At 36.8% G+C, this 20,540-nt stretch overlaps 1 protein-coding gene across 3 annotated transcripts in view; it reads right to left on the minus strand.

Annotated features, from left to right (window-relative positions):
* PARPBP (PARP1 binding protein) overlaps positions 1 to 20,540 on the minus strand; it is a 67,068-nt gene that overhangs the window by 1,939 nt on the left and 44,589 nt on the right. For all 3 annotated transcript variants that reach the window (XM_070370250.1, XM_005898605.3, XM_070370251.1), the window contains 2 exons: positions 16,760 to 16,938; positions 14,564 to 14,645 (listed from right to left, as the gene is read on the minus strand). In XM_070370250.1, the coding sequence (XP_070226351.1) occupies positions 14,564 to 14,645; positions 16,760 to 16,938 (261 nt within the window). The remainder of the gene's footprint in view (positions 1 to 14,563; positions 14,646 to 16,759; positions 16,939 to 20,540) is intronic.

The following is a 20,540-nucleotide window of genomic DNA, read 5'->3' on the forward strand; positions in this document are numbered from 1 at the left end:
TTTAAGAAGAGGAATTAATTTCAAAACAAAGTAATCTACACAGATAATGCAAATTTCAACAATTGCAGCTGCTGTATAATGCCATTTAGTTATTATAATAGTGAGATTTCTCCAAATAATTAGAAATCATCTCAAATCCTTTTCAGAAATAGACAAGTTTAAATTTCAAATACATGATTAAATAAAGAGGACTTCAACAATTCAAAAATTAATACTTCAAAGTATAACTAAATCATGCTGAACAAAGCTCACAGAGCATATATTGATACATTTCACGAAGTCTAAAACAGCAAGATTTTATATTATATATTCAGTAATTATATATTGTGTTTTATATTCAGAGAGATAACTGCATTAACCCCCTCTGATGTTTGCAGAGATAATGGCAATGAAACCCACTGACTATAATTTAGAAGAAATGAGAATAGTCCCCAGTCCAGCTGCTTCATAAAAGCAAGTTTTCTCAGGATGACAAATTTTATATCTTTTTGAGTAATGGTATTTATGAGAGCCTCTAGCTCCCAGAACACTAAAAATTATGTTTAATTTGCTTGAAGATTCAGACAATTAGAATTTATCTTCCATTTAAGCACAAAAATACACAACATTGAAAAAATGTGAAAATGTAAAAGATCAAAAACTATGTTTTTAAAAAGTGAAATACAGTAGGCTTTGACAATGGATGGAGCTATAGCGCAAGATCTTCATGAATCCACAAGAATGCAACTACTCTCAAATAGGTTCTACCATGAGATGCCCTAAAATACAACTGAAGGCTTTAACTAGGGATTTAACTTTAATCCCTTTCTGGATAGTATTAATTTCATAAGTAGAGAATTAAAACAATTAATAAAACTATTAAAATAAATAGTTAATAAAATAAAATTTATATTACATATCATTACTGTAGCAAATTATCCAAAACTTTTACTTCCATCTACAAAACCAATACTGTTAATATATTTTTATACAATGTTTCTTTCATTTCACCAAGGTAACTGCCTATATAGAAAATTATAAATTTATTGCTTGCAAAGAGTTATAAAGAGTATGGTAAGACCATGAAAGCAAACAGATGCTAAGTGACTGGCAAGGAGCACTCCCATAATATCCAAATAGTGATGGCACCTACAGGTGGCTTGAGGGACTTCAACCTCCCACCGAAAAACCTTCATCAGTACCACTTATGTATGCGTGCTTAGTCACTCAGAAGTGTCAGATTCTTTGCGACTCCATGGACTGTAGCCCTCCAGGGTCCTCCGTTTATGAGATTCTCCAGGCAAGAATACTGGAGTGGGTAGCCATTCCCTTCTCCAGGAGATCTTCCTGACCCAGAGATCAAATCCAGGTATCCTGCAGGCAGGCATGATCTGCAGGCAGATTCTTTACCGTCTGACCAGGGAAGCCCTAGTATCACTCATAAAACACTCTACATAAAAAGACAATAATTATATTATTGAACACAGACAACTGACATTGTCTCTTATACTTCATATGAATCTTACACTTCATATGAATAAAAATTTCTTTAGAAAGTTATTTTTACTAATTTTAAACTTACATCTGAGTAAAAACCTCTTTTTGCTATATAAATACAGTTGTAAAATAAGTTCAATAGCCCTCTTGACAACTAGATTTCTTCTCGTCAGGCCTCCAATAGAAATTCTCTAGTCCTTAGCCAGAGTAGGCCAGTTTCAGAAAACTAGAGTTATAAGGCAATGGATTCTTAAAACACTGATAACAAGTTGATATGAGAAAGGAAATTAGTTAGTCACTATATTTACCACGAAAAACATTATTTATAAACATAACAAAATACAAGAGAGAACCATAATGGTGCTATGGTAATACTGCAATATTTATATCCAAAACTGAAAGTAGTTATATTGAGGATATTTTTTTTTTTTTTTTTTTTGGTAAGAGATTCTATGTGAGTTTTTTCTCTGCCCTGTACAAATATCTTTTTAAATCAATTATCACTTATTAAGTTCCAACTATGTAACAGGCACACAGAATACTAGACTACTAGGATGGCTTCTATAATCACAAAGACACTCTACTTATAAAATTTGCTGTTGACACACAGCTGGAAGAAATAATAAATTGGATAACAGAATCAAGACTGAAAAGATCTCAGAAGGCTAGAACAATAAGTAGAAAATAGCAAAATGAAAATGAATGAGGATAAACAAAGTCCTATATTTAAGTTCAAAATACCAATTACAGATGTACAGGATGAGAATCTGACTTAAAAACATATGAAAAAGACCCACAGATTTTAATTGATCATGAACTTCACTGAAGCCAACACTGTGATATTGAACTAAGAAATGCACATAAAAAGACAAGATGATATGATGCAAAAGGCATCAGATTTGCCGTCAAAAGACCTGGCTTCTTATACTGGCCCTATCACTTACTAACTAGATGATCTTGGGTAAACCTAAAAATCTCTCACTTATCCACACATAAATGGGAATATTTGCCTCACAGAGTTGTCGAGATTAAGTGAAGTGAAAAATATGAAAGAGTTATATATAACTCTATATATAGAGAGTTATATATAACTCTAAAGATATATGTAGATACTATATAGTTACTAATGTAGTAACACATAAAGTTACCATAGAGTAGTATAGAGTAGGAAATTTCCTATAGAGTAGGAAATCTGTTGAATTAGGTTTCTCAGGACCCAGTCAACTCTAAAATGATTCTAGGAATGTAGTTCAAAAAATGAATTTACAGTCAGCTTCTTCATTTTAGTTATTAATACAATACAAGCTACACTGACTTGTATTTATAACTTAAAAGAGATTGCTTTTCCTTTGTTCATAAAAGTTGAATTTTTCTGCACCAGATTAGTGGCTACATAGAACTCAGATTACTTCCTGTTGCAAATTTTCCAAATCTCTCTGTGTATTTGATTTGGAATCACAAATAAGCAAAACAATTCCCTTCTGAAAGTGCTTTTGAAGTACTAAACAACTAAGAATAATGTTCAGATTCATACATGGCTGTTAAAATCATTTTATGTTCAAGTCACATGAGAGAAAAGGATTCAAAGTTTTCCTTTGTAGAGTGATTTCCCCTCTTTGGAAAGATTTCTATCCACAGTAAAATTGCAATGAACTTCAAACCTGCCAAGAATTGGAAAAGTCCTTTTGCCACAACTTTTTTTAAAACTGAAATTATTAGTAGGTTCCCAGTTTAAGGAAAATAGTACTTCACAAAGGAAAGCCTGACTCCAGTTAAATTAAGACAAATGAGTCAAAATATTGAAAAGTCATAGAAACTTCCAGTTAGCTGTATTAATAAGAGAATGAAATTTCTAAGCCCCCATTATACAGATATATTTCATTAATAAGTTTGGAAATTACTCAACATACTTATTTGACATATAACTACTCAAAATTTATCATTTCACTCTTACAATACCACATTTTCAAAAGAAAAGAGATCTGCTATGATTTTTTTAAAATAATTTTCTTTATTTATTTTTGATTGTGCTGGGTCTTTGTTGCTGCAGGCTTGTCTCTAGTTGTGGTGAGTGGGGCTACTCTCTAGTAGCAATGAGAGGGCTTCTCATGGCAGTGGCTTTTCTTGGTGAGGAGGACAGGCTATATAGGGCTCCTGGGCTCTAGTGCACAGGCTTAAATGTTGTAGCACATGGACTTAGTTGCTCCATGGCATGTGGGATTCTCCCAGGTAAGGGATCACACCTGTGTCTCCTGCACTGGCAGGCAGATGCTTTACCACTGAGCTACCAGGAAAGCCTGAGATGTGCTATCCTTAGTGAAATATGAACTTGTGAGTATATCAAATGATCCATTTCTTCATCAATAAAATTCCACTTAACTTTGCTAAATAATGGAAAGATAATATTATGACCTAGGTAATAGCATGATATTTTTATGACTCCTTATTATAATTACTATGCCTTCATTTACTCTTTAGAAACAGCACAAACTTTGAAGCTGTTACTGTTCAGTCACCAAGTCCTATCTGACTCTTTGCAACCCCATGGACCGCAGCACACCAGGCTTCCCTGTCCCTCACCATCTCCAGGAGTTTGCCCAAGTTCACGTCTATTGAACTGGTGATGCCTTCCAACCATCTCATCCTTTATTGCTCTCTTCTCCTTCTGCCTTCAATCTTTCCCAGCATCAGGGTCTTTTCCAATGAGTCGGCTCTTGGCATCACGTGGCCAAAGTATTGGAGCTTCAGCAACAGTCCTTCCACTGAGTCTTCAAGGTTGATTTCCTTTAAGATTGACTGGTTTGATTTCCTTGCTGTCCAAAGGACTCTCAAGTCTTTTCCAGCACCACAGTTCAAAAGCATCAATTCTTCAGCACTCTTCCTTCTTTATGGTCCAATTCTCACATCCATACGTGACTACTAGAAGTTTTACATCTAAATACAATCCTTACTCTGATACTTACTAGGTATATGGACTGTAAAATAATGCCTTTTAGACTTCAGCAAGGATTAATTGGAATGAGGTATATAAAATGTCTAGTATAACACTTAGAAGGTACGCAATAAATCCCATCCTCATTCCTTCAGTCAAAATGCGTTCAAATTTTAGTTCAAACAAATATAAACATCCCATATCCATTCTAATGAAAAATACTGTTCAGTCACCTTCTTAAAGAGACTTGTACTGATCATTCTCTTTAGAACCAAAACACAAAGGAACATACTCTCCTTATAACCCTTCCCAGCTTTATTTCCCTCCATAGCACTGATAACCATCTAATACATTGATACAATATAATTATCTTATTTATTTTCTGCCTCTCCCAACTAAAAGGTAAGCTCCATGAACAAAACCTTAGTTTGCCAACCGATGGTGTGCTCTGGTCCTCTTATGATGCTCTTCATCCCACAGGGTGAGGAGTTAAGAGACTATGACCTCACTTTATAGATCCTGTTCCAAGTATCTAAGGGCCCCAGAATTCCTTGCTCAAACTGCCAAGGGGCTGGGCCAGTATTGGCCTCTTCCTCTAGGAAGGGCTTACTGCTTATGACAAGGGTGTTGGGGAAACATGTGTATGTTTCTGGGTGGAGGGTCTCTAAGAGCAGGGAACAGAACCAGGATTAAAGGAATTGTAGGGGCAGATCAGAACCCACTCCAGTGTTCTTGCCTGGAGAATCCCAGGGACAGGGAAGCCTGGTGGGCTACCATCTATGGGGTTGCACAGAGTCAGACACGACTGAAGCGACTTAGCAGCAGCAGCAGCAACAGGGGCAGACCAGAGATTTCCATTTATATTCTTGCACCCCAGTCCCATAAATACTGGGGGAAGACTTGTCCATCAGAGCAGGGCAGGGAGCGTCTGTTTTGTTTGCAGATGTATTTCCAATTCTTAGGACAGAGCCTGGTACTCAGTAGGCATTTAATACATGTTTGTTGAATGAATTAAGTAAAATTATAACAGACGCTAACAGGTGTATGCATCTGCTGCATCATGGAAAAAACCAAGAGAGTTCCAGAAAAACATCTATTTCTGCTTTATTGACTATGCCAAAGCCTTTGACTGTGTGGATCTCAATAAACTGTGGAAAATTCTGAAAGAGATGGGAATACCAGACTACCTGACCTGCCTCTTGAGAAACCTATATGGAGGAAGCAACAGTTAGAACTGGACATGGAACAACAGACTGGTTCCAAACAGGAAAAGGAGTACATCAAGGATGTATATTGTCACCCTGCTTATTTAACTTATATGCAGAGTACATCATGAGAAACGCTAGACTGGAAGAAACACAAGCTGGAATCAAGATTGCCGGGAGAAATATCAATAACCTCAGATATGCAGAGGACACCACCCTTATGGCAGAAAGTGAAGAGGAACTAAAAAGCCTCTTGATGAAAGTGAAAGTGGAGAGTGAAAAAGTTGGCTTAAAGCTCAACATACAAAACATGGGCCAAAGAACTAAATAGACATTTCTCCAAAGAAGACATACAGATGGCTAACAAACACATGAAAAGATGCTCAACATCACTCATTATCAGAGAAATGCAGATCAAAACCACTATGAGGTACCATTTCACACCAGTCAGAATGGCTGCGATCCAAAAGTCTACAAGCAATAAATGCTGGAGAGGGTGTGGAGAAAAGGGAACCCTCTTACACTGTTGGTGGGAATGCAAACTAGTACAGCCACTATGGAGAACAGTGTGGAGATTCCTTAAAAAACTGGAACTAGAACTGCCTTATGATCCAGCAATCCCACTGCTGGGCATATACACTGAGAAAACCAGAATTGAAAGAGACACGTGTACCCCAGTGTTCATCGCAGCACTGTTTCTAATAGCCAGGACATGGAAGCAACCTAGATGTCCATCAGCAGATGAATGGATAAGCTGTGGTACATATACACAAAGGAGTATTACTCAGCCATTAAAAAGAATACATTTGAATCAGTTCTAATGAGGTGGATGAAACTGGAGCCTATTATACAGAGTGAAGTAAGCCAGAAAGAAAAACACCAATACAGTATACTAACGCATATATATGGAATTTAGAAAGATGCTAACAATAACCCTGTGTACGAGACAGCAAAAGAGACAGTGATGTATAGAACAGTCTTATGGACTCTGTTGCAGAGGGAGAGGGTGGGAAGATTTGGGAGAATGGCATTGAAACATGTATAAGATCATGTATGAAACGAGTTGCCAGTCCAGGTTCGACACATGATACTAGATGCTTGGGGCTAGTGCACTGGGATGACCCAGAGGGATGGTATGGGGAGGCAGGAGGGAGGAGGGTTCAGGATGGGGAACACATGTATACCTGTGGCGGATTCATTTTGATATTTGGCAAAACTAATACAATCTGTAAAGTTTAAAAATAAAATAAAAATTTTTTTAAAAATCAAAAAAAAAAAAAGCTCAACATTCAGAAAATGAAGATCATGGCATCTGGTCCCATTACTTCATGGGAAATAGATGGGGAAACAGTGGAAACAGTGTCAGACTTTATTTTTTTGGGCTCCAAAATCACTGCAGATGGTGACTGCAGCCACGAAATTAAAAGACGCTTACTCTTTGGAAGGAAAGTTATGACCAACCTAGATAGCATATTCAAAAGCAGAGACATTACTTTGCCAACGAAGGTCCGTCTAGTCAAGGCTATGGTTTTTCCTGTGGTCATGTATGGATGTGAGAGTTGGACTGTGAAGAAGGCTGAGCGCTGAAGAATTGATGTTTTTGAACTGTGGTGTTGGAAAAGACTCTTGAGAGTCCCTTGGATTGCAAGGAGATCCAACCAGTCCATTCTGAAGGAGATCAGCCCTGGGATTTCTTTGGAAGGAATGATGCTGAAGCTGAAACTCCAGTACTTTGGCCACCTCATGCGAAGAGTTGACTCATTGGAAAAGACTCTGATGCTGGGAGGGATTAGGGGCAGGAGGAGAAGAGGATGACAGAGGATGAGATGGCTGGATGGCATCACTGACTCGATGGATGTGAGTTTGAGTGAACTCCGGGAGTTGGTGATGGACAGGGAGGCCTGGCATGCTGCGATTCATGGGGTCACAAAGAGTCGCACACAACTGAGCGACTGAACTGAACTGAACTGAACAGGTGTATGTGAGCAGAAGGTATGAGGTAATAGAAACCAAGAGGAAGCAAAAGCTTGGAGGTAGAAAAAAAGATGTTCAGAGAGTAAAGAAACCACAGGGTACAGAAATGAGAGAAGTAGACTGGTAAAGAACAGCTAAATTACCCTAAGGACAAAAGCTCTGAAATAGAAAAACAGGTACAGAGTAAACTCTACTCTGTTCAGTATAGTAAAACCATTTGGTACAGAAACAAGAGAGAGACATACATGCACAGAAGAGTTATATCACATTCAAGTGGAGAGAACCATGCAGCTAAAGTCCTTAAGCCCCATTGTATCCACCATTCCTTTCAAGTTCTTAAATATTCCGCCTTTCTTAGGTTCTCATGTACATATCCTTACAATAAGCCCTACAAAAAATAACTGTTCCTTAAAACCACAAAAGCCACACCTTCCTTAATCTTCCCCACATTATTTATTCACTCTTTTTGTACACTACCGAATATAGCTTCTTTATACTAGTAAAGAAATCTAATAATTTCATCGGGTTGTTTGCTCAGCCTGAAATGCTCTCTTCCATCCTCTCTTCTTATTTAAATTCTATTTATTCTAGTCTGTCGTGGTCAGACACCATTTCTTAGTCTTATAAAGGGTTTCTAGTTATTGCATTTGCGTGTATCTTTAATCTACTAGAACTGCAACTATTTAATATGCTGGAGCTAATTAATTAAAATTCAGTTCAGTCGCTCAGTCGTGCCCGATTCTTTGTGACCCCATGAATTGCAGCACGCCAGGCCTCCCTACCATCACCAGCTCCCGGAGTTCACTCAAACTCATGTCCATCTAGTCGATGACGCCATCCAGCCATCTCGTCCTCTGTCGTCCCCTTCTCCTCCTGCCCCCAATCCCTCCCAGCATCAGAGTGTTTTCCAATGAGTCAACTCTTCGCATGAGGTGGCCAAAGTACTGGAGTTTCAGCTTTAGCATCTTTCCTTCCAAAGAAATCCCAGGGCTGATCTCCTTCAGAATGGACTGGTTGGATCTCTTTGCAGTCCAAGGGACTCTTCAAGAGTCTTCTCCAATACCACAGTTCAAAAGCATCAATTCTTCAGTGCTCAGCCTTCTTCACAGTCCATCTCTCATATCCATACATGATCACTGAAAAAACCATAGCCTCAACTAGACGGACCTTCGTTGGCAAAGTAATGTCTCTGCTTTGAATATGCTATCTAGGTTGGTCATAACTTTCCTTCCAAGGAGTAAGCATCTTTTAATTTCATGGCTGCAGTCACCATCTGCAGTGATTTTGGAGCCCCAAAAAATAAAGTCTGACATTGTTTCCACTGTTTCCCCATCTATTTCCCATGAAGTGGTGGGACCAGATGCCATGATCTTCGTTTTCTGAATGTTGAGCTTTAAGCCAACTTTTTCACTCTCCTCTTTCATCAAGAGGCTTTTTAGTTCCTCTTCACTTTCTGCCATAAGGGTGGTGTCCTCTGCATGTCTGAGGTTATTGATATTTCTCCCGGCAATCTTGATTCCAGCTTGTGCTTCTTCCAGCCCAGCGTTTCTCATGATGTACTCTGCGTGTAAGTCAAATAAGCAGGGTGACAATATACATCCTTGACGTACTCCTTTTCCTGTTTAGAACCAGTCTGTTGTTCCATGTCCAGTTCTAACTGTTGCTTCCTCCATATAGGTTTCTCAAGAGGCAGGTCAGGTAGTCTGGTATTCCCATCTCTTTCAGAATTTTCCACAGTTTATTGAGATCCACACAGTCAAAGGCTTTGGCATAGTCAATAAAGCAGAAATAGATGCTTTTCTGGAACTCTGTTGCTTTTTTGATGATCTAGAGAATGTTGGCAATTTGATCTCTGGTTCCTCTGTCTTTTCTAAAACCAGCTTGACCATCTGGAAGTCCACGGTTCACATATTGCTGAAGCCTGGCTTGGAGAATTTTGAGAATTACTTTACTAGCGTGTGAGATGAGTGTAATTGTGCAGTAGTTTGAGCATTCTTTGGCATTGCCTTTCCAGTCCTGTGGCCACTGCTGAATTTTCCAAATTTGCTGGCATATTGAGTGCAGCACTTTCACATCACCATCTTCTAGGATTTGAAATAGCTCAAGTGGAATTCCATCACTTCCACTAGCTTATTGTAGTGATGCTTTCTAAGGCCCACTTGACTTCACATTCCAGGATGTCTGGCTCTAGGTGAGTGATCACACCATCGTGATTATCTTGGTCGTGAAGATCTTTTTTTGTACAGCTATTCTGTGTATTTTTGCCACCTCTTCTTAATTATACAATATTAAAAATGGAGTTCCTCAGTAGCAGTAGCACATTTCAAGTGTTCACGAGACACGTGGCTAACACCTACAATACTGGACAGCAAAAACTACAGAACATTCCCACAGAGAGTTCTGTTGAACACTACTATGTAACAAAGCTTTACAGTCTATTTCCCATGGTACATACATGAAGGGCAGATGGATTTTCAAAAGACTCAGGGACATTTTTTAGTTTTCTGGGTCCATAATATTGGAACCAAGATGTAGCTTTACATTGTTAAAGGATGCATCTGTTCCTCCCATCTTTAACTACTACCTGATGTGAAAGGGCCAGTTAAGCTTCAGAAAACACTACAATCGTTATATCTTCAAATACTATTTCAATCCTATTTTCTCCTCTCATTCTGGGGATCCAATTAGGCATATGTTAGGCACACTCTGTGTTCTTATCTTCTCTTTTGTTTTTGCATTCCTTATTCTCTCCTTGCTTTAGTTCGTATATTATTCTAATGACCTATCTTCATGTCCACCTGTACTACCTAACGCTATGTCTGGTTTACTATTAAATTTACCTAATTATTAATTTTAGATAATGTTTTTACAGTTCTGGAAATTCTATTTGGTTTTGATTTAAAATGTTTGGTTCTCAGGAGTTCCAGGTGGTCTAGGAATTAGGATTTGGCGTTTTAACTGCTATGGCCTGAGTTCAAACCCTCGTCAGGGAACTGAGATCCCACAAGTTGCATGGCATGGTCCAAAACAAAACAAAAAAATTCACTGTTAGAATTTCCCAATTTTACATCCAATTTGCCCATATATTCCTTTAATTACTTTTAAGTGTTGAAGGACTCTGTCTTTCAAAGGTTTTTACATTGTGTTCTTTGGTCTCCCAACCCACTTCATTTCTAAATGTGGCAAATATCTTGAGAAGGCAACAACCATGTGTTTGAGGCAGGTCCCACTCCTCAAGTGAAGCCTTGTCTTCTGAGCAACTGCAAGACCGCAGGTGATTTTAGTCTACTGGACTGAGACTCCTTAACTTCCTACTCTCTCTAAAATTCAGCATAGGTATCCTAGGTAAAAATAAGTGTGCATCCAGCGCCCCAGTGTTTCCAAATTGTTGCCAGCCCCTCAAGACACCAATACATGTATTAGTTCCTCTTTGCTTCAATGAAATTCCTTTATATGGGCCAAGAGCAAACCCTGGCTCATACCCAAAATTGAAAAACTCATCCCAGAGAAGAAAACTCTGATAACAGACTGTTCACCTCAGAACTTTACCCTCTCCAGATTTTTCGTTTATTTAAACTGCTTTGCTTACACAGCTTTCCTATGTCTTTTAAACATATTTTCCCCAACTTGTCTGCCTTTTATTTTGTTACTGTAACAGAAACGGTATTTTGCAATGATCTACTACATCCTAGTTAGAAACAGAATCCTCCAAGTCTGAGTGATTTCGTGATTCTGTTCCCTCCTTGAGAGCATTTTACTTTCTCTTCAATAACATCTTGAAGGCTGCATATTTTCTGTTATCCCCCATTTTTCTGTAGCCTGAAGAATGACAGAGGTAGAAGTAATGCTCAATAGAGGAGACAGATCATCTGAAAAAATGTCTGGGTTGGTTCTGCACTTTCTTCTAAGAATTTATTATGTATCATATGTACTAGAAAAAGTCCCTCTACTTAGTCTGTATTTCATTCAAATGGAAGGTGATCATTTGGATAATTGCCACAATTCAGTATGCAGCACTAGAGCCTCCAAAGAGTCAATGTGTGAACTCCAGAGTTCATTTTCCACATTACTATGCAGTTGCCACTTCTATTATTTCTCTAAAAAGGAAAAAAAAAAAAAAAACACCACATACTTAGCTGGCTTCTCAGTTTTGGAAATATTTCAGTAATAATTCTCAGGACGTTGTCAACTCACTAGCACACTGTATGGACACTGGAGCTAGACTGAGCTGCTGAATCATGTTGTGCCTTTTCCCTCTGAAATCAGTTTCCTTGCTTAGCCATCATTTTTGAAGTTTACAGTATCCAATTACATTATTTTCTGTTGTTTGCTTTTGGTGAATATTTTTACTAGTTTTGCTATTCTGTACTCATTTTAAGTATTGGGGAGGGAAATTCTATGACTTGAACTCAATCCACCATTTTAATTTGGATATACTCAGTTTGCAAGTATCCTAAAGGTTAAACACAGATGTCTAATTTTCTAATGCCATGAGCATTCTATTGCCTGGCTGCTTATAAAGGTACTAGAGTTAGATCCAGCCTATTTTTTCACACTATCTATGCTAGTTTTTACTCTCCCAACTATGCCAAGCTTTAAGGATCCAGTGTTTTTCTGATCTGCTGACTTAAGCTATTTAGTTAACGCTTATAATTATTCTGACATACATATAATATGAAGGAAAATACTAGACTCAGAATAAGAAAAAGAGATGTATAAACAACTTTTGAGTTGCATCTGATAAGCAAAATACTGCTAAATCAAGCTGGAAGGAACAAAACTAATTAATTAACAAGAATCTAAGAAGGTAAATATCTCTCTAAAAAATATTGTAATAAAAAAGTACGAAGGTACTTGTATAAACCACTTGGAAACTGGCAGTAAGAATGGGGATAAAGCATTTTCTAAAGGTTCCTACCAAAACCATGAAGGTTCAGGAAGAACCTTCTAATTTCCTTCACAGGGGAATTTATTTGACCATCATAGACAATTTTCCAAATAAGGTACAGTAGGAAATAAAACTTGAGCACTTAAAATGAGTTAATGAACACTTTCCAAAGTGGTTTCATAGGATTTTGTGATCAGGAGTGCCTACTTCTATTTATAAACAAGGAAATGAAAATCCAAGAAAAGTTAATTTGCCCCAAATACTAATGACATGGATATTTCACAATCAAGTATGATCTACATCAAAATTCTAAGTTCTCTAATATTATCTACTGTTGTCTTTCCAAGACAGTATTTCAAGTACAGATCATATCTTCTTTCCATGACTAAAAGAAAAGAACTAAATACCAAAAGAGAAAAAGTAACAGGATAATAAAGTAATAAAAGTTGTTAAACTACTTTTCCATAGTTACTCAGTAGTAAATATTAGCAGCATTTTTTTGTTATTCCAGCAAGTATTCAACCTGGCCATGGTTCAGCTATATACCTGGCTAAACCAATTATTTTCACACTTCGCTTTCATAAAGAGTACTGTACTATAAAATATAACCATAAACACCAATTCCTTCCTTTCTCTATTGCCATTTAGTTTCAGAGCTATGTAGACTAAGCCCACTTCACTATTAAGTAACAAAAGCAATGTAATTACAGTCTCATTAGTACTTATCCATAGCTTCACACAATGGCATAAGATATGTCCTGGTAGTTATGATATCTTGGATAAGGTGCTTTCTCAAGGACTTTGATTTCCTCATTTATAAATAAGACTGGATCAGATAAGCTGTTTTCTACTTTCCAAACTTTACAAATTGGTTAATAAATTTTACAGCAATTAGTTGACTCATCAATTTCTAAAAAGACCTTCTCTTTCTTCAGATAGATCACCTCATTTTGATTTACTTAGTTTAACAAAATATCCCAATGATCTTTAAATGAAAATATTAAAGTTTGTCATTATCCATAGAAGGGAAAAATTAAAGAATTTGTTACATTTCTGTTTCTAATCAAGCCCAAAGGATAGATTGTTTTTCAAAAATCTTATGCCTTGGCTATAAGTACTTGGGTTAACAAAGAATTGGAAAGTTTTTCCAAAGAAAAATTATGCAAAACTCAATGATGTATTCCATAGATGTTAATTACTAATAGCTTCTAATAATCAATAGAAAGATCAGGCTTATTAATCTAAATAAACTAAATGGATTTGCAGTATGTAGATGAAACAGATAACTATAAGTTTTACTAACTGGGACTAACTTGCCAAATGTGAATACGAAGAACAAATTAGAGTTCTCAAGTTTTATTAAGAGATGAATAATTATTTGATAATTTAAGGATAACTGTAAATTTTACATGAAAATTTTGTTAAATGAACAAATTCCCAACCATAGAACAGTGTCTGACATATAGCAGATACTCAATAAATATATATATATTAAATGAATAAATGAGTTAAAAATAAGCTTCTTTTTGAGACAAAGATTAAGAAAAATTTAAATGCCTAAAAACATGTTATTAACTACATATAGGCACAATGTTTCATATGTGAACAGGGATGCTAAATGAAAATATAAAGAATAGCTTTAGTGAATGAACAATGTGAAATGTTCTCCTTGTCTCAATCTACAATCAATTACATTCTGCCATTATGTCTTCAGACAGGAACAAAATTGAAACTACACAGACTCTCAAGACTCAGTTTAAGATATGAGAAATGTAAATGAGAAAACCATGTTCTCTTTATTTTCCCCTTCATTCACTGAACAGATATTTATTGACCACTTACCACAGCAGGTGCTTATTCCTTTCCTTCTTTTAGGTCCAGGGTATTGAATACGTCAGATACAGATTAGCCAAGATTGTATTAAAAGGAAAGTTTCTGTATATCAACTGTCATAATTTATTTTCCATTTAATCCCTATAGTTCCATGTATAATGTATATTTATAATATCCAGCTCAGCTTTATATATTTATTTCTTCTAAAAGCAAAACAAATTTTTATCATTTTCATGATAGTACATTAAATTGTACCTTGATTTTTTTCTCTTCCATTGACTTATAGATGCGTTCTCTTAAGGGTTTCATTGGTGAATTATCCACTTGTGTGGGAGATCTACATCCAAAAAAAGTAAACATTTACAAACCAAAGTAGCTTTTAAATTTGTTTTCACCTCTCCTCGACCCTACAGTTAGAGAATAAAAGTTTATTCTGAACCTAGTGGTTTACAATACTATATAAAAAGTGTTCATATTCCTATTCTGAGAGTTCTAAATACTAATAATTTGCTTAATTAATTAGTTCAGTAACTAAACACTTGAGCTTCTATTATATGTAAGGCATTGTATAAGATGTTGTGAAGAACAGAAAGTTCACTCATTCACTGACTCTGAATTCAGGAATCTTGATCTAAGCGAAATAAGATATACACATAACTAAAATTCAAAGTAAAAAAGGACAGATGCCATAGCAGGGAAATTCAAAAGAGAAGAACATAGTTTAGAAATAGGAGGGTCAGGGAAGACACAATAGAGAAGTAGACACTGGCACTTTGGAGCCAGTCAAACCTGGATTCCTCAATAAATCCATTTTTAGCTTAATAGAGCCAGAGTCATAACCCCTTGGAGTCAAAAGACCATTATATAAGAATAAAGGATAGTCTATTATAAGAAAGACTAGTTTATAACACTACATTGACTTACATTCATATACTCTGTCCTTAATTTTAACATTTCAATGCAGACCATTATTTCCTAGTGGCTCAGATGGCAAAGAATCTGCCTGCAATGCAGGAGACCTGGGTTTGTTCCCTGGGTCGGGAAGATCCTCTGGAGAAGGAAATGGCAACCCACTTCAGTATTCTGGCCTGGAGAATTCCATGGACAGAGGAGCCTGGTGGGCTACAGTCCATGCGTAGAGAGTCAGACACACCTGAGCGACTAACGCACACACACACCCCCGCCATGGACTGGTACTTGTCTGCACAATGACAACTGAAAATGCTAAGGTAACTATAAACATGTGTTTGGATACATGATTGAGTAAAGAAAAGTATCTCTTTAAAATGGATATGGGGATTAATTTTGTTTAGAAAATCCTATAAACACAAAATAACTTTTTCTTAGAAAATTATATAATTCAATCTAAGAGAAAACTTAAACCATTAATATTTCTACCTAAAAGCAAACTTTGTTAAACAGAAATAAATTAACAGGAGGAGAAAAAAAAATAAGGTTCATCTTCTTTATACTGTTCTCTGGGACTCCAACCCATGGTATAAGTAAATCACTGATAAAATAAACTTTTATTGTAAAGGAATTAGAAGACAACATTGAATGATAGAGAATCATGAAGTTAGTCTTTCAAGAGAAAAGACAGTGAAGCACAGGAGAAAGAGCATAAAGCAATCATGGATGGATCTGAACAATTTTGGATGAAAGTCAGATTTCTAAAAGGTAGTTCAAGCAGAAAATAGAAAAGATCAAACAGGTCAATTTTGTAAAAATCCTTTACAATGTACTAAATACAATTTTAAATGGTTGTTCTAAAATTTTAAATGTTTCTATAAATGAATATTCATTAATTAAAATATCACCAACTTACTCAGTGTTTTGACTAAATTGTTAAAACTGGAGAGTACCATAATGTCTTGTACAGAATACCAAAGGTAATTTAGTATTTTCTTCCTAATGTGAGGAAGAACAAGTAACTGTCAATTCCAGTGCAAGTCTGGAGTATAGCAACTCTCCGATTCTCAGGCAAAATAGCACAATCCTTGGAGCAGAGACCTCAGGTTCTGGAGAAGGACACCTCTGCCACTTGCTAACTTGGACAAATTGCTTACTATCTTTCTCAAGTCTAATTCTTTACTTATAAAGTGGGGATACTACTAAAAGAGACTCTTGTGGAGGTTGATACAAGTGAAGCATTCAGCAACATTTTTGACACAAATATCTTAGCAAACAAATATTTCCAAAACAAAAAACAAGAACGAAGAAACAAAAATTACTGGTCATAATCTCACAAAATAGCATTTTATATATGACTTCCTCACATTCAAATGTTAAATCTCCCTTTAACTAACTTTTGTTTTTTCTCTTCACACTTTTTCTGTAGTCCCCAAGTTTCCTACCATAACATGTAATTCTTTTATAACCAATGAGGGGCTTTTTCAAAAATTTCCTTTATAGACCTAACATTCACATACATATAACTTCCACATTACTTACCGAAAAAGTGTAAGAACAGAAGTTCCATTAGGATGAATTGTGTTTTCATTGTCATACAAAAGCTCTGCTTTGTTTTTGGTAGGAGCACTGGCTGCTTCTTCATCCAAAAGAACTAGTAAAGCTTTCACAGTATCTCTGCCACAGTATGCAGTGCCATGGTTTATGGTATGAGATTTTGGCTAGAACAAGAAATAATTTCAAGTAAATGTAAGAATCACTCCAGCTGGGTCAATCAACCATTCTTTTCCATTTCATGTGCTATTGTTATCCCTCCTCTTCTATTAAGCTATAAAAAATCAGCCACAAGAAGTGGCTTTAAGGCTTGTGAATATTTCTCCCTCGAGCCATATTAAAATCTACCTTATGAGCTTCCAGAAGCACCAAAAAATACAGAAAATAATATTATCAAATGAAGACATTAGATTTTAGACAAAATAACACTAAGATTTACGTCAAGAAGTTTAACTACAATTTATGTGACCAAGAAAGGTAACATCCAAAATCTTTCAAGCTATGCTTCACAATATGTGAACCGAGAACTTTCAGATGCACAAGCTGGATTTAGGAAAAGGCAGAGTAACCAGAGATCAAATTGCCAACATCTGCTGGATCATAGAAAAAGCAAAAGAATCCCAGAAAAACATCTACTTCTGCTTCACTGACTACGCTAAAGCCTTTGACTGTGTGGATCACAACAAACAGCAGAAAATTCTTAAAGAGGTGGGAATACCAGACCACTTTACCTGCCTCCTGAGAAACCTTATGCAGGTCAAGAACAGGACATTTAGAACGGGACACGGAACAACAGACTGGTTGAAAAATTGGGAAAGGACTATGTCAAGGCTATATATATTGTCACCCTGCTTATTTAACATATGCAGAGTACACCATTCGAAATGCTGCACTGGATGAATCAAAATCTGGACTCAAGACTGTCAGGAGAAGTATCAATAACCTCAGATATGCAGATGATACCACCCTAATGACAGAAAGTGAAAAGGAACTAAAGAGTCTTTTGATAAAGGTGAAGGAGGAGAGTGAAAAAGCCGGCTTAAAACTCAACATTCAGAAAACTAAGATCACAGCATCTGGTCCCATCACTTCATAGCAAACAGGGAAAAAATGGAAATAGCGACAGATTTTATTTTCTTGGGCTTCAAAGAAAGTCATGGACATTGACTGCAGCCATGAAATTAAAAGAAGCTTACTCTTTGGAAGAAAAGCTATGATGAAACTAGGCAGCGTATTAAAAAGCAGAGACATCACTTTGCTGACAAAGGTCCATATAGTCAAAGCTATGGTTTTTCCAGTAGTCTTGTATGGATATGAGAGCTGGACCAGAAAGAAGGCTGAGCACTGAAGAATTGACTTTTTCGAATTGTGGTCCTGAAGAAGACTCTTGTGAGGCCCTTGGACAGCATGGAGATCAAAGCAGTCAATTCTAAAGGAAATCAACCCTGAATAGTCGTTGGAAGGACTGATGTAGAAGCTGAAGCTCCAATATTTTGACCACCTGATGTGAACAGTCAACTCACTTGAAAAGACCCTGATGCTGGGAAAGATTGAGGGCAGGAGGAGAAGGGAGCTGCAGAGGATGAGATGGTTGGATGGCATCACTGACTCAATGGACGTAAGTTTGAGCAAACTGTGGGAGATAGTAAAAGACAGGGAAGCCTGGCGGGCTGCAGTCCATGGGGTCTCAAAGAGTCGGACATGACTGAGCACAGAACAACAACAACAAATGTGACTTCAGCCACATGACTTAATCTGTTTATTTTTTCTCTCTTATACCAGAAGTGGGATTCTGGTGATCTGAATACCAACCCCACAGATGGCTGTAAAGATCTACTCAAATGCAAAAATAAAAAGACTAGTTGACCTTCATTCTTTCAGTAATCAGCCATAAGTACATCCTAAGTCCCAAGAACTGTGTTTGAAAGGTAAAAACCAATACCTCAAGGGACCCGTAGTCTCTTTGACAAAATAAACAAGTAACCAATAAAGGCATTACAGAGTGCTAAGTGCTATTCTGAAGACCATGTATACCTTATGCAGTAGGAGCACATCAAAGGAAGCACACCAATTTACCCTGGTATCAGGGATGGTTTCACAAAGGAGACACACAGGGGTAGGGAAGAATATGGTATTTTCAGTGACCAGGTAGCAAAGAAGGGTAACATAGAGGGAGTCATGTGGGATGAGGCTGGGAAAGCTTTGTATATCGGACAAAGAAGTTACACGTCAGTCTGTTACAAAGTTAAAACCTCTTACTTTATTAAAAAAAGGAAATAAAATGATACTTCTTACATTTTAGAAAAAAGATAGCAATGATGGCAATGTATAAAATATATTCCAGGCTAAGACTGTTATTAAACATGGAGCATACATGTGTGCTCAGTCCCTAAGTTTGTATCCGACTCTTTGAGACCCTGGAGACTGTAGCCTGCCAAGCTCCTCTGTCCATGGGATTTTCCAGGCAAGAATACTGGAGTGGGTTGCCATTTCCTTCTCCAGGAGATCTTCCTGACCCAGCGATCAAACCCACATCTCCTGCTTGGCAGGCAGTTTCTTTACCACTGAGCAACCTGGGACACAGGACCACAAATTAAGAGACTGTAATAGTCCAGCTCAGAAATGAAGAAGGTAGTAACAGTGAACTAAAACAGTAGCAGTGGAGATAAAGAAATAGTAGATTAAAAGGGGAGAGCTGGAAAAACTTAGTAACTAGACAGAAGAATAGGGAAAATATATGATAATACTACACATAGATACACATTAAGAACAAACTTTGATGGCATTTCTGGCTGGGTTCATACCAACTAACTAGCTGTGTGTGCTGTAAACCTCTGGGAAAGTTGCTCAGCCTCACTGTGCTTCAGTTAAATCATAGGTAAAATAGGGATAATGATAGTGCCTAACCAGAGCGTTGCTGGACATTGTGCTATTTAAGAGCAAGAGTTGCCCTTTCGGGGTCATCTGTTATAGATGTACCATTTTTTTCAAGTTTCATCAACATGGTCTTGGCCTCCTTTCTCTACTTGGCTGACTCAGGCTACCAAGAATTGGTAGCCTGACTCTAGCTAGCTACACCAGAATTTTAACAAACTGCCTATCAAAAACTGGTACTTAATATACATGTATCATTGGCACCAAATATGTCCATACTGTTTAATACTAATTTGATTGAGAATTATAGAATTTTATTTTTCAAAGATTTTCAGTTTGGATGAAACATGAAATTAAGAACCAAGTTGTCTACATCTTCATTTCTTGTGATAGGAAATGGCAGAGACTGATGCTTTTATATATCTGCACTGTGATAGCTCCTGACATAATAAAACCTGGTGGTCATTTGAGCCAAGTTAGCCATAGGAAGTGTTAACACACACAAAATACAAGGGAAAACAACCCAGAATCTCTCCTGCCTTCAAATTAAGCTAAAAGCATGCACTGATACAGAAAACAGCTAAAAATAGTGCACAAGGACTGGAGATAAACAAATGAATTACAAAAATTAAGTGAAAGTCTTCCTTCATACACAGGCTATCACAATTACACCTAAGGAAAAGAGGATTTTGTTACCTGAACAGTTAAATTGCAACAAATGAATTATTGTAACACATACTCCAAAATTCTGTTTTAGAATTAAAAGCACAGTAGTCAATTTCCCCTATAAAACTATACTTACAAAACCTTATAATGTTTGACTATCTATGTTAAAAAAAAAAAAAAACAAGAAAGAGGTAAATTTTCTGGAACATATAATTAAAAGATTACTAAG

Source organism: Bos mutus, chromosome 5, assembly GCF_027580195.1.
Source record: "Bos mutus isolate GX-2022 chromosome 5, NWIPB_WYAK_1.1, whole genome shotgun sequence".
Taxonomy (NCBI): Eukaryota; Metazoa; Chordata; class Mammalia; order Artiodactyla; family Bovidae; genus Bos; species Bos mutus.